A 15697-nucleotide genomic window follows, 5' to 3' on the forward strand; every position below is an offset into this window, starting at 1 on the left:
ACTCATCCCTCCCTCCCCCTTAACCCCAACCATTGATATTTTTAGTTTCCATAGTTTTCCTTTTCCCAGAATGTCATACAGTTGGCATCATAGAATGCATAACATTTTCAGACAGGCTTCTTTCACTTAGTAATGTGCATTTAAAATTCCCCCATATCTTTTCATGGCTTGACTGCTAATTTAGTTTTAAACGCTGAATATGGTTCCATTATCTGAATATATCAGAGATTATTTATCCATTTACCTACTGAGGGTCATCTTGGTTGCTTCCAGGTGTTGGCAGTTATGAATAAGCTACCATAGACATTTGTGTGCAGGTTTTCGTGTAGACATAAATTTTCTGCTTCTTTGAGTAAATATCAAGGAGCATGTCTGCTAGACGGTATGGTAAGAGTATATTTAGTCTTGTAAGAAACCACCTATTTGTCTTCCAAAGTGGCCATACCATTTTGTGCTCCCACCAGCAATGAACAGGAGTTCCTGTAGCTCCACATCCTCCCAGCAGTTGTCAGTGATCTGAATTTTGGCCATTCTATTAGGTGTTTAGTGGTAGAAATTTTATTTTTTTTAAAGTTGTATTTTGTACTTGTTGCCCTGTATTGGTCTTTTTGCTGGGTTCAGTTTCTCCATGCTATTCCACACCTCACTCCACAAATAAAAATTAACTCATAATATGCCAAAACTGTAAATATAAAAAGCTAAAATCCTAAAGCTTCTAGAAGAAAATATAGGTAAAAACCTTTGCATTCTAAGTTGTGACCTTGCTCAATGAAACTGCATAGAACAAATCTGACTACTATTCTGCACACCAACCCTTCTGCAAGAAGCAGAATGCCCTTATGTGCCATCTCTAGTTGTCCTAATTATGCATACTCTGCTTTTGACCCTTCTATAAACTTCTATAAACAGTCAGGAGCAGTATAACTGAGGTTCCATCTCTCAAAGACTCCACTCATCCTGGAATTTTTCTTTTTCATTAGTCTGTTGTCCCATCAAGATCTGTCCCACTTTCAAGGTCTGTCCCACTTTTTTGATCTTTACTCCCTCTGACCTCAAGTTAAACCAGACACTGCTACTTGGAAACAGAGCCATTTTACAGGAATCACAGAGGCTGTTGGCTGCTACAAAAAAGCAAATATGAAGTGGCACATTTTGTCACCTAATTTAGTGTACTGTTGTTTTCAGAGAGTGTTTACGGTTTCCTTGACCTGTCTGGGGAGTGAGCAGGATACGGACACTTGACCCACGATATCTTTCCCCACTGCCTATAATTCGTCAATGGAATCTTGTCTGTTTTTCACATCTCATATTACTTTATTCATCTCAACCTTCACTAACAGCAGACTGACAGGGCAAAGGTGAGAAAAGTTTAAATAACTTGAGAGTTATCTTGGAAAATACATCAGGCCCTTTGAAAGTGTCTCTGATTGAATTTTTCACATTTGGTCTCTCCTGTTGTCTTTGGACTTCCCTAGAGACTCATTCTTAAATATTCTAAGCCTTGCCATTCTTTTATCTGTAATCACCTATTATGATACAGGGCCCTGTTAATGTGGTGGTGAGGTATGTGGGAGGGGAAGTATTCTATGAATCTATGATTTTCTTGCCTGTAACATGAGAGGACCTGATTTGAATCTCTAAGCAGCTTCACATTCTTTACTAAACTATGGCACAGACTCTATGACTCTCTGATTCATTTTTCTGATGTTTTATAGAGTGAATGGATCAGGTTTCCTAGAGTAGTATGTGGAGCCTTTTAGCAGTATTAGCACACCAGGATCTTGTTAGAAATGCATTTGTCAGGCTCCATTCTAGACCTACTGAATCAGGAATGCTGAGGTGGGGTCTTGCAATCTGTTTTTAATAAGCCCTCTGTGGAATTGTGATGTAGCTAAAGTTTAAGAATGATTATCCTAGAAACTGTCTTGACTCTGTGGTAGGAGATAATCAATTAATTATTCTGGGTGCTGTGTAATAGTTCCAGCTCTTCCTCACATATCTGAAATAATAGTCTTGGGCAGTATGCAAACTGGATCAGAAATCACCTCCAGTTCCATAAACAGAATTAAAATTATTGAACCTAGAATTGTGAAGTCAGATGATTTATTATAAGAAATTCATGTCATACTTAAAACCTACTGTGTAATTTCCCATACTCATTAGTGACTCCAGAATGATCATGTTAATTTAATTACACATTATTTGAATTGAAATAAATCATTCAACCCCCCACCCCTAGTTCTCATTGATTTCGCCTGTAAACAGAAAAGATATCAATGGAAAATTATAGCTGTAAAATCCTATGATTCAGACATCCAATAATTTAATACTGCCAATAATTTAAAGATAATCATTGTTCTCTATTATCCTTATTCTAAGAGCATTAGAATATTTAGCATTATATGTAACATATAATAGAGGATTTGTATTACTGTAACATTTTCATCCTGATGTTTTAGCAATCTAAACACATATCCCTTTGAAGTTCCCTAAAGATTGTATTTTCATGAGAGTCTATTTAAGGTAACACAAGTAGGTTTTACTTTTATGAAAAAAATTTAATAATAATTTTTGTGACCCTGTTCTTTGAACATAGCACTATTCAACCAAGCATACAAATGTTCTTGCTATTGATAAGCCTCAGTAGTTAAAACCACTTCCCAGAAGAATCTATAAATAAAAGGTTTCTCTGTTTCCTTATTTGAAAACACCTGACTTAAAAAAGAAGATCTGTTGGCACTTTTTTCCCCCAGGAAACTCTCTACCATGAAGATTCATCTCTTTTTCTTTATTCTACTCTTTTGGGTCACAATTTTACCAGGTAACATGGAAATGTTAATGGGCATACATACTTGTGCTAATGAATTTGAGGAGACATCAGTTTTTCCTTGTTAAAAGTATGGTAATAACATAGAGATCAAAAGGTTTTTATGTTAAATGCAACGTGCTACTCTGGATTGAACCCTGGAACAGAAAAATAAAAAAAGACAATAGTGGGAAAACTGGTGAAATGTGAATAAAGTCTGTAGTTTAGTTAACGGTATTATAGCAATATTAATTTTTTATTTTTGACAAATGTACCATAGGTAAATGAGATGCTACCATAAGGGGAAGTTGGTCTCTGTTATCTTTGCAACTCTTCCATAAATCTAAAATGATTTCAAAATAAAAAGTGTAAAACACCTGAAAGATCAATTCATGAGTCTCATCACCTTCATCTGGTAACAATTAGTTAGAATTGATTCTTGATGGAAAAAAGTATTCTTTAAGCATAACCAACTGGTAAGTGGTAGATGGTTCAGTATAAGAGAGAGACCTATTTACCTTTTCCTTCTTTTTAACCTATGCCAGTACACTACTTCCAGTCTAGGAAAACTTTCTTAATATTCTGTCCTTGGTACTATAGGTAAATCATGTCCCTTGTTGGCCTTTCTTAAGATCACATATAAAATAACAAGTTTTGGAGATGGAGAACTCATTGAGTTTACTCCCTTCTCCTTAAAGAGTTTAGTTTAAAGTGAAAGGCTGAGCTCAAGTCTGCCCAATTTATAATATTGGCACTGAAATTAGGTTCAGTTCACTAACTCTAGGAAAATACTCCTTTGTAGCACCTGGCTGACATTTTTAGGACAAATGAAAATCAAATAGAGGCCTAGGAGAATGAATTAGCTTATTCTTTCACTGTGAATATTATAAAGTCTATCATGACAACCTAAAAATTTTCACATAATAAACTGATAAATTATCATTAAAAGGTTGCAAATGGAGAAACTTCTATATAGGGGCCAAACATCAATGAAGTAACAAAGTAATACAGTTAATTGTTAATTTAACTAAGAAAATAACTTCCTCTACCTCCATTCAAAAATTGTTAGAAAAGGCTCTCTGTATTTTTTTTCCAGACCTAGAAAGGGCGAAAAGGAAATTCTACACAGATTCATATTGCTTTTAACATTATGATAAATCTTTTTAATTTTCTTTTAATTTTAACAATAGCTAAAATTAATAGATCACTATGCCAAGGGTTTTTATGTTTTATTAGCTTATTTTTTCCTTATAACACCTACATCAAGTGCCCTTATTAATGTTATTCACACATTTATCAACAAATTTTAAAATGATGTGTTCTGTAGAATTAGAAATTATGAGCTACTTGGGGGAATACAGTGACATAGATTACAACATCAGTTATTAACTTTTTGTATATTTTTTCTTATATTTTCAAAGTGAGGCCATTGTTCTTGTTAATCACACATGTACCAAACTTTTAGAGAATTCCTACCATTAGTGATACAAATATATATGTAAAAGTAAAGAAATACTCAACATACATATTTTCCTCACAAAATTAGAAAAGGTGTAGTGAAATACAGACACTTTGAGCAAAAAGAATGTGGTCTTTCATCTTGTAGTTCACCAACATATGGTGGTTGAACTAAACTGGATAAAATTGAATCTCATATATGACTCTTAGAGTTCCTCAGTTGTTTTTTGTATCTCACCTTCAGATGGTAAAAGTTCTTATTCAAAATTGAGGTACAAAAACTCATTTTCCACTCAGACAGTTACAGATGAAAAAGTGTTTAGACAAAAGTCCTTACATTTTCTATGCATGAAAATTTCCACTGAAGTCATTTACTTTCTTCTTCATTTTCTAGAAGTTGTAAAGGCACCAAATGTCTAGAAATGAAGCATTGTTTCACTCACACCTATTGTTTTGTTCTGTCAAATTCAAAACTCTGTTATTGCTAACCATCACTTTTCAAGTCTGCCATGTACTTTGGATGTAGGATGGTATAGTTTTGTACTGAAAGGGTAATCATGATTTTTTCCCATTTCCAAGAAGGTTAATGATAGTCTACCACAGGGGTTCCCAACCCCCAGGCCACAGAACACCACACAGCAGGAGGTGAGCAGTGGGTGAGCGATCGAAGGTTCATCTGCTGCTCCCCATTGCTTCCCATCGCTCACATTACCACTGAACTATCCCCCCACCCCCATCTCTCCCCACCTCACCCCCCAGGGCCGTGGAAAAATTGTCTTCCACGAAACCGGTCCCTGGTGCCAAAAAGGTTGGGGACCGCTCTTCTACAGAATAAAATAGCAAATCAGTGAAATCAAAAACAAATTATGAGTTGAAGAGATATTTTAAGAGATGCCATGCCCATTTTTAGCTTATATATTAAGCAGAGTTTTATGTATTGTTTAAATAAATTCCTTAACATGTGAAAATGTCATAGATGCCGTATGAATGATGCTATGAAGTGCTTTGTGAGAGCAATGGAGAGATGACTTTCTTGAAAATGATCAACAGAGATTTCAGAGAGAAGACAGTATTTGAGCAGTGTATCTGAGGACAGAGAAAATATATGTTTGGCTTATCACAGCATTGCTAGAAGAGTGGTTTTCAGTGAGGGGCAACTTTGCCCCCATGGAGACATCAGGCAGTGTCTGGAGACCTTTTAGGTTGTCACAACTGGTACTACTGGCATCTAATGGGTACAGGCAAGGGATGCTGCTAAATACCCTTCACTGAATAGGATTGCATCTCACAGCAAAGAACTGTCCAAAAAGTCCATAGCACTTAGGATGAGAAACCCTGCCCTTGGGACTGTCAGAGTTTGACAAGAAGTGGTCTTAACAGTTGAATGAGTGGATGGATGCTAGCAAGATGAGTATTAGTGATCCAAAGACACAAGCTTCAGGAATACTCATATTGAGAGGTCAGAATGAGGAAAAAGAAGACAATAATTTCACTTTTAGAAAAGTGAAATAAGACAAGGAATAAGAAAGGGGTGAGGTCAGTTTAGGGTGAAATATTGGACAATAGTGTTGAATGTGACAGAATTCTTGTCAAAATGAGTATAATTCAAGTTTCTATCACTGGCAAATCACTTATGGGCTTGATCATAGTAACTCCCCAGAAACTAGAATAAATAATGATATTAAGAAGTTAGCATTTAAACTGTGCTGAGTAACTATTATTTTGGCTGTAAATTGTGTCACATTCTGCCTTGCTTCACTTATAGTGAGAAAACAGCTAATTTTAATAGAAGAGCTAGGTTTTATGCCAGCTATTTATACCAACAATATGGATAAAGTAGTTCCGAGTCTAGGGATCCACTAATAAGTATCACTACTCACCACCAACTGGTGGAAATGTAGACAGAATATCTAGGCAGAAAGGCCTGGCCTTTAAAGGAACTACTGGATACCAAACCTTAATGGCAGAAACTAGTGGCAAGATTTATTTGCTTTCATACCATGAATATATAAAAACTATTTGAGTCTGACGTTTGGCCAGCTATCCACAAAACTTAGAATTCTCCTACACCAGTTCTCCTTATTCTCGTCATACTGTAAGGTGAATACTTATCAAAAGTGATGTTTATGTTTTAAAAGACTCCAAAATTAAAGGCTTCTCAAAGTACATACATCAGTGCATAAGGTGAAATATGAAATTAAAATAGATTGGTTTAGAATGGATCTTTTATTTTCATTTTTTAAAAAAATTTTATTGGAGTATAGTTGCTTTACAATGTTGTGTTAGTTTATACTGTACAGCAAAGTGAATCAGCTATACGTATACGTATATCCCCTCTTTTTTGGATTTCCTTCCCATTTAGGTCATCATAGAGCACTGAGTAGAGTTCCCTGTGCTATACAGTAGGTTCTCATTAGTTATCTATTTTATACATAGTATCAATAGTGTAGATATGTCAATCTCAGTCTCTCAATTCATCCCACCACCCCCCTTCCCCCTTGGTATCCATACGTTTGTTCTCTACAACTGTTATCTTTATTTCTGCTTTGTAAATAAGATCATCTATACCAATTTTTTCAGATTCCACACATATGCGTTGATATACGATACTTGTTTTTCTTTCTGACTTCACTCTTTATGACAGTCTCTAGGTCCATCCACGTCTCTACAAATGACCCAATTTCATTCCTTTTTATGGCTGAGTAATATTCCATTGTATATATGTACCACATCTTCTTTATCCATTCCTCTGTCGATGGACATTTAGGCAGCTTCCATGACCTGGCTATTGTAAATAGTGCTGCAATGAACATTGGGGTGCATGTGCCTTTTGAATTATGGTTTTCTCAGGGTATATGCCCAGTAGTGGGATTGCTGGGTCACATGGTAGTTCTATTTTTAGTTTTTGAAGGAACCTCCATACTGTTCTCCATAGTGGCTGTATCAATTTACATTCCCACCAACAGTGCAAGAATGGATCTTATAGTCCAATATCTCCCAATTCCCCGAGTATCCCCCAATGTCCTAAATAATCAGCTTCTAGTGACAGTCAACATCCAAACTACAAGATAAAACACAGAACTTGGAGCACTGGTAATTCCAGAAATCATGTAATGGGCAAAAATGGACCCATCTTCTAGTCATTCTCTTTTTTAAAAAAAAAATCAATGGTGACATCAAATATATCTCTAAGTTCATTTCTTTGTGGGGAAGTAAATCTCAAGATATACAACGGAGTTGTAGGAATTCAGACAAATTGTCTAACACTGCCACTCCTGACATTAAAGAAAAGTAAAATCAAGCTGCAGTAGAAATCTCTTGAAGGAGAACTCATAAAGCACAACATTCAGCCTAAATAATGTGTGTGAGAGCAGAAGATAAATTATGTGGACTTTTATTGTTGACTTGGAACTATCCTTCTGTTGCTATCCAGTCATCTGTAAAAAAGCAAGCTGGCACACCTAAATGAAGTCCAAGACACTCTCTAATTTCCAGGATTTACCTTGCATCAACAAAGGACAGAACAGTCACTTAAACTTCCTCAGTAAGAGTTTCACAGTCATAAATTAGAAGGGGGCTTTTCCTTTTGCCTTACTCTATACTCTTTTGCTTATCGGATTTTCTCCTTTTAAAATATGAGTGTGTCATAGCTATATTGCTAATTTCAGTCACTGGTTCCTTCTTATAGCCAGAAAAAGATATCCTCACTATGGTAGCTTGGATTTGAGGAGAGAGTGCAGAAGGGGTAATGGACGATGTCAACCTGAGTGCCATAACACTGAAGTTAGGATTGCTTACTGCATAAGACCTGGAACTCATTGCTGCTTGCAGAAGTAAAGATGACAGAAGAAAGAAAAGAGACACATGCTCCGAGAAGAAAAGACCAGTGTTACTAAGTCTCCCTTCACATCCTTCAGCACATCCTTCCAGGCCTGCGTATCACAGTCATACATAAAGAATTAAATAAAATTTAAGAGTGAACCATGCGGAAGTGGTTCTATGTCACACACATTATCTGGTGCCTTTACATTGCATTTTCTCTTGATCTCTAGGTACCAGAAATAAGCACGCTTTATTTTATGGAAGTTCTTCAAGAACTGTTCACATTTCTGTGGGCCCTGTGCTAGTTGACATCAGCAATGTTGGGAGAAACCATAGATCAGAGGTATTGACCCATCTTATTTCTGAGATACAAGCCTCCCATCGAGATGTGCTGTTATATTATTATTAAACGCTGCTTGTAGATTATTCCATGAAAAAAATATAAATCCACAGAATGTGTGAGGCAAGACGTTGAGCGTGCAGCTCCTTCTCTTGGGCGAGACAGAGCTGGAGTGAGAGAATGACAGAGTGTAAGAACAGAAGAGCAGCGGAAAATCACCATCAGCTCCATTTTCTAGCCATATTGTTTACGTAGCAGAGAAAAACCTGCATCAGGAAATTGAAGAGGGAGTAAAAAGGGAAGAAAATAATTTCATAAAGGAGAAGAGACAACGTGTAATTAAATATTTTGACCAAGGAAGTCAGAAACTATGACTAATAGCTGAACTCAGCTCCTCCGTCCTGAGAGGTGACCCTGTCTAAGGAGATACACAGAGCAGAAGGGAGGAGGGGATCTTCCCCCTTCAGCTCCACTCTGCCCCACTTCCTCTCACTGCCGTCTCTGAAGGTCTACAGTAGTTTTCCCCACAATCCTCTCAACAGTACAACCGTATCATACATTATCTACTCAAAAAATGCAAATTCTGCTTCTTTTATGAGTTTAGACATGCCATTTAGTAATTTGTATCAATTCAGAGTGCTTTAGAAAAAAAATCATCAATACCACAACAGAGTAATGAAACAGAAATTTCCCTTCCTCCCAAAATAAAATTAAATAACCCTTTGGTCATTTAAGTAAAGAAAAAGGACATCTATTGAGTGGATACCTGTGGGCCAGACTTGGACTCAGAAGGATACAAGTATTTCCAGGCCCCAGGTGCTCTCTTGATATTTGTATTATGGTGTCTCATCCCATATTCTAAATGCAAATATGAGATCTAAGGGTCTATGTTCATACTAAGCGTTATCTATTACAGTGAAGTGCATGGGGAAATAATTTTCCCCTATTTAGATAAAGTTTCTAGATATATTTCTACCATGAGGGACTGTTTAATTTTTAGTTTTATTTTAATAAACATGAGTTCCCATTATAAAACAATTATTTGCTAGGCATACATTGGAGGCTTACATGCATTGTATTTCACATTTTAATAACTTAAAATAGACTTTGTCCAATGTGTTGCTTTGCAATGTAAATATCTTCAAAAGTATTTTTACAATATTCATTTAAAAAGAGTTTCTCAACCTTAGCATTATTGATATTTTAGTCCAACAATTCTTTATTGTGGCAGCTGTCCTGTGCATTGTATCTTTAGCAACACGACATTTCTCCACATCCCTAGCCTTTACCCACCAGATGTTGATAGCACTCTTTCCCCTAATTGTGACAACCAAAAATATCTACCTACGTTGTTAAATATGCCCTTTAGGGAGCAAAATCACTCCTGGTTTAGAGCCACTGGTTTATAATTAAGCACTCTTTCTCACAGAAATTTAAAAATAAAAATGGAAACAAAAAAATCATCAATGTTTTCAGATAATCAATAAATTTTCTGTGCTTTATGAGAACAAACATCTATTTGAATTTTTCAAATGTTATTATAAATGAGCTAGAGATGATGATATATTGGTGGTCCCAGAAAAAGATTAGCCTAACTTTTGAACAATAAATATATCAGCCACATTGAGAAGGAGATTAGTAAAATAAATGCTCGAGGCAAGTTTGATTATTATTGATATTTGTCCTACCTGACCAGATACTGAGCCAGAATTACATCAAAGCCTATAAAGTAAAATTGAGAAGCCTAATATACTAGCAGTATGGAGCACGTAAGAATTGAATGTCTTAGTGATCACCCAGAAGTGGTAGATGGGTAGAGGTTTCTTGGAAGACACTCGAGATTCTTCTGCATGTGAACTAGTCTGTACTGGTAGACCCCCCATCTTTCAGTACTTGACAGAGAAAACCAAAACCATCTAAATTTTTGATCTGGTCTCTCCTTGTGTATAGTCCAGTATATATTCAAGCTACCAGCTTCTGCCTTCAGCACAAGGGACAAATGTGACAGTCTTGAAGAATGCAAACCCATGAACATCAAGTATGAAATTAATATTCTTCCCTGTGGAAATCTTTTAGTTCTTTGTGATATCAACTGAAAATTCTAGAAGCCCCTTTAATGAAGTTCTGCAGCCAGCTTTCTTAAAAAGAAAGAGGTGTCACTGATTATTCATAGTGCCCTCAGAATTTATTAACAAAAAAAGAAAAGAAAAAAGGGGGAAAATACTTATAAATGCAAAGATTTCTGGCAACTTTCTTGCTCATACACTGTAATTTTCATTGCATTTATTGACCAAACAGTTAGCTATCTTAAGTTAAACTAGTTTGCTCTAAAAAGCTGAAGGTTTTGCATTTTCCCCCTCCTTTGGCCCAGAATCTGAATTTTGATGACATTATGTATTTCCCTTTACTTTTAGTTTTCTGTAAGTTTTGATTGGCAGAGACCTTGATGAAATAGACACCACGAGGTATCACATATTTTTGTTGTTATTTAGTAGCTCAATATACACCTGAATCAATTAAAAACATTATGTTGGGCTTCCCTGGTGGCGCAGTGGTTGAGAGTCCGCCTGCCGATGCAGGGGACACGGGTTCGTGCCCTGGTCCGGGAAGATCCCACATGCCGCGGAGCGGCTGGGCCCGTGAGCCATGGCCACTGAGCCTGCGCATCTGGAGCCTGTGCTCCACAAAGGGAGAGGCCACAGCGGTGAGAGGCCCGCGTACCGCAAAAACCCCCCAAAAAACTGTGTTTCTGTGTGCATATCTAAGGTAGCTTACTTTTTAATAAATTATTCTATGAATAAGTATTTTCATGCCTACTGTGTTCCAATTATCGGGGATATACTGGGTAGGAGATAACAAAGAATCAGAAGAAACCATAACTATCACATAAGGGTTTATATTTTGGCTGCAAGGATAAACAAATGTTTAAAAAAATACATATAATTAAGTACTAAATTATGTTATGTAGACTGTTGAAAGGAACATATCCATTTGCTCTACTATAATGAAAAAATTTCAATTAAGAGTAAGATCTGGAATGGAGAAGAAAGTATTGAACAAATGATACTGTGAGGAGGAAATAAGAATCGGTTTAAAAAATTGAGAAAACATGAAATGAAAAAATAAAGTAAGAAAAAAAGATAGGGGAGTAAAAGCCCCTAGAAGCCACCTGAAATTTAATACTGATGTGAGCTGTAAGATAAGGATGTACGCTTTCTGTGCAAGTGAAATGTTTGTATCTTTGTCACCTTTTCAAACAACTGGCAAATTGTCCTATAAAACAACCTGACATCTCAAACACTCCATCTCCTACACAAATGATCTCATGACTACAACAGGTTGTTTTTTCCCTTTAGTAAAAAAATTAGATTGCTGACTTTAGATGTCTTTCTTGATTGCAGCCAGAAGTGAACTTGAACCAAAGTATAGATTTGAGAGATGCCAAGAAGTGAAAGGAATATGTAAAGCATTTTGTGATGACATTGAGTATGATTACGGATACTGCATTAAATGGAGAATTCGGTATTGCATATAAACTCTGGAAACCAGAAGTACAATTGAACATCAAAGTCTTTAAAATTTAGAGATACGTCTTATTGACTCAAGAGTAGGTAAAAAGAAAATGTTTGCAGTGTTTAATGGAAATATATACTTTTAAATCTTAAATATCACTGTTTACATAAATAAAAATAATTTACAGTCTCTAATCTGTCTATTCTTTGCACACTTTCTTTGTATTTCGGATGGATGAACACATTAAAAGAGTGGCCTTTGCATTTTCAGAAGTTGTCCTATTGGGGACCAGGAATGAGGAGATGACATCTAGTTTAACAAGAGATTATTAATGTCACATACACCTGTGTGCTTAAAATTGTTTAGGCTACTCTATCTGAAATATTTAAGTTATATGGTTTACATGTATGTCAATACATCTTATGATTCCATTTAATCAAGGCAAGTAATGAATTTCTGGACTAGCCACTTCAAAGGAGAACATATTAGCCATCAAGCAGAACACAGAACCCACAGCAGGACCGTGCAGGGAACAAGAGAGACCTGTAGGTTGCAAGTCTGAAAGCAGAATGTGGATCAGAGACAAACTGTTCAAGAACTTTCACCCACATAGTTTTTATTATGTTTCCACAGATGACTATGGAAGCTGGGGAGTTAGTTTAAAAACAACAAGGGTAATAAAGTTTTCTAAATGAAAACTGAATCTCTTGATTCAGAGATCAAAGGTTCAGAGATCAAAAACTCAAATCCACTACCCAGGAATCATTAACAAAATTAACATCCTTGAAAACTGCTAAGCCTTGGATGACAGCATGCAGGTTTTCTTTAATTTTTTTGAGGTATGTTGGTGAAGTTCTTCAGCAATAGTCCTGTTTAATAAACCACAGATTCAATGATCTTCTAAGATTTAGAATTAAACTATGAACAACACAGATAAGCTATAAATACAGATAGGTCCCTCATCACAAACTCTAGTGAGCTTCACCTATATGATGTCATATTTCTTGCTTTAAGAAACCTCACCAGCAACAGGACTTTGTTATTTGTAATGTTTTCCTTCTTTTTAGCACATCTTTCTTCGATAAAAGTAACATATTTTTTGGATTTTTTTCTTGAAACCTATTGAAGTGCATTCTTGAAGTTCTGTTTAGATTACTACATATGATCCAAGTAAATATGGAGCTAGTCAAATGGTGCTGATAAAGAATCCAGGATTAATTCAGCAGGACATAGCTAAACTTGTAACTAAGAACATAAACTCTGACAGGGTGAGCGCCTACTTAGCTGATGTGCTCTAGGGCATCAATACTCAAAGTGTGCTCTACAGAACAAGAGCATTTATACCACAGGACAGCTTGTGAGCAATGGAGCATCTCTGCCCTGCCCCATAACTACTGAGCCAGAATCTGAATTTTAACAAGAACCCAGGGGATTCACATGCAATTTAGAGCTCAAGAAACACTGTTTGGGCAACACATCAGAGCTGCATCCAGTTACTAATCAATCTCTAACTTCCTCCTTCCCTCCCCTTTCCCTCTTTTCTTCTCCCTCTCTTTCCCCTCTAAAGCATTTATCCTCATCTCTCAGCTACCCTGAACTTTCCCCTGTGGGAGTTTCTGGTTTTGTCTGTGTGTTAGACATTGTTGGAGGATGTGAATGTCCCCTATAGTACACATGTATTGTGAGATAAAAGGAAGCCCCCTGCCATAAACTCCCACGTGGCTCAGTGTGTCATATTATTGGATTGTTCCTTAAAAAGGTACAAAATCTAATCCAAGGCCGGAAGCAGGGAGGAGAGGACAGATACATATCAATGATCAATGTTCTCACAATGGTCAGATTGTCAAGGACAGGCTCTCCTTATTTGTGGCTGGACCTGAGAGGTAGGAGTTTCTGCAGATTCAAAGGGAGGAGAACTGAATGAAATGATAGGGAGAGTCAAAAACAAGGGGAACAATGAATAAGCAGCTCAGAGAGACACTTTATCTGAGCTACCACCTTTTCCCTCATAGACCACTGCAGTCATCTCCAGAATCACCTCCCTCCCTGACTCTGCTCATACTCCCTTCCAGAGTGGGAACTAGAGTGAATTCGTAAACACCTAGCCACCTTCCATCAAACATGTCATAAGATCCACCACTTCCCCATGAGCTGAAAAGCCCAGTAGAGATGGAGCCCCTGCTGCTCCCTGACCTCCGCCCCCGACTTGTCCATTTCTCAGTAAGTGTCAGTGTCTCACCTGCTCTTTTCTCCTCACACACATTATGCTCTCTGGAATATTCAACTTTGGCCCTCTGCATGAGACACCCTTTGTTGGCCACCTCTTTCTCAGGATGGTGGAAGTCAGCTTTGGACCATTTAATACAATGTCTTCCTTGGTAACCACTCTCTTTCCTAACACTCTAGGGAATTTTATGAAGAGCAATTCATATCTGAAAATTAAACTCCAAACGTGGCGGTCACCATTATCTTCTTGCCTACTGCTCAATCCTAGAGTCTTGAGCGGCACCAACGCATAGTAAGAACTCAGTAATTTTTTAAGTTATTAATGAGTGCTTTCCTTGTTAGATTCACGCATTATCTCATTTAATATGCAGTACACCTCAATAAGTTTTGATATTAAAATCACCATTTTAGAGATAAGGAAACTGAAGCTCCAAAAGATCATTTAGTAAAAGCAAGCCTAACATTCAACTCCAGGGCTTTCTAATGTCAAAGAATTGGCTCTTTCTATATCCTAAAATCAGTCAGCCTGATCAAGGGGTCCCAGATGGAGGTAATCTGTCAAGGGTATGAATGCCCAGAAGTAGGAAAGTGCATTAAATGAACTTTGGAAATACTTTATAAATCTTGTTTCTTCATTTCTGAGAGTCTGCAGACAACTTTCAAAGGGATAGAAGCATACACTTGACAGTTATCTACATTCTTTAGTTTGGTTTCATTTCCTAAAATAAATTCTTACTTATCTTCAATTAGAAGCTGTTTTCTCAGATGTATTATGATTTTTGTTAATTTTTTTTAACAAAATAGGGACTTTGCAGTAAGGTCTTTGCATAGTGGTGAAGTGGGGAAAAATTGGGCTTCACCTGTGACATCCCTGAGGGATATATTTCTATAAGAACTATGGGAAATATAAATATTCTCAGATTTTATTATTTAATTTTTTAGTTGTTTTATTCCTACTATTTTCTTTCCATCTCTAAGTACACTCTGTGTGTCTGCATATACACATACATATTCGCACACAAATATATATATATTTGTAAAATATTTTTTCCTCCACAGGTGGTCTCCTAACTCATGGTGCATGTGAAATATCAAAGGATGAAATTCCCAGTAGAGCCCTGGCTTATGAATCCCAGAGCACAGTAAAATGTAGAGAACAGGGAAAAAAGCATTGGCTGGGTCAGATTAAGTACTCATCTTGCAACATTCAATCTTCACATCATCTGTTCAAGATGACTAATTTTATTACCACCACCCCTAGGAAAGCTGAGACCGGAATGGAAACACTCTTTGCTGAAGGCTCACACAGTCAGAAAGTAGTAAAGTGGCATTCAAACTCATTCAGTCTGTGCACACTATTCCATACACTGCCTTAATAGCGGGCTTGAGTATACACATCCAGGGGGTACTGATGTTCTCCTGGGCTCGGTGGGGAGAAAAATGTGCTTCATCCACATTTCAGGCATCACTTAATCAGAGCAAAAGAAGTGATGAGACTCATCATATGAATGGAAGAAATGGTGTAGATGAGT

At 36.8% G+C, this 15697-nt stretch overlaps 1 protein-coding gene across 2 annotated transcripts; it reads left to right on the forward strand.

Moving 5' to 3' along the window:
- Nucleotides 1-2766: 2766 nt before the first annotated feature.
- Nucleotides 2767-11961, forward strand: LOC132497770 (beta-defensin 110-like). Of its 2 annotated transcripts, none has more exons than XM_060111253.1 (2): nt 2767-2821; nt 11828-11961. In XM_060111253.1, the coding sequence occupies exons 1-2, from the start codon at nt 2767-2769 to the stop codon at nt 11959-11961; spliced, it is 189 nt and encodes a 62-aa protein (XP_059967236.1). The 2 variants fall into 2 exon arrangements, with proteins under 2 accessions (XP_059967236.1, XP_059967235.1); XM_060111252.1 differs by lacking the exon at nt 11828-11961 and adding an exon at nt 7953-8101.
- Nucleotides 11962-15697: the final 3736 nt, after the last annotated feature.

The sequence above is a fragment of the Mesoplodon densirostris genome, chromosome 10, assembly GCF_025265405.1.
Source record: "Mesoplodon densirostris isolate mMesDen1 chromosome 10, mMesDen1 primary haplotype, whole genome shotgun sequence".
NCBI classification, from domain to species: Eukaryota; Metazoa; Chordata; class Mammalia; order Artiodactyla; family Ziphiidae; genus Mesoplodon; species Mesoplodon densirostris.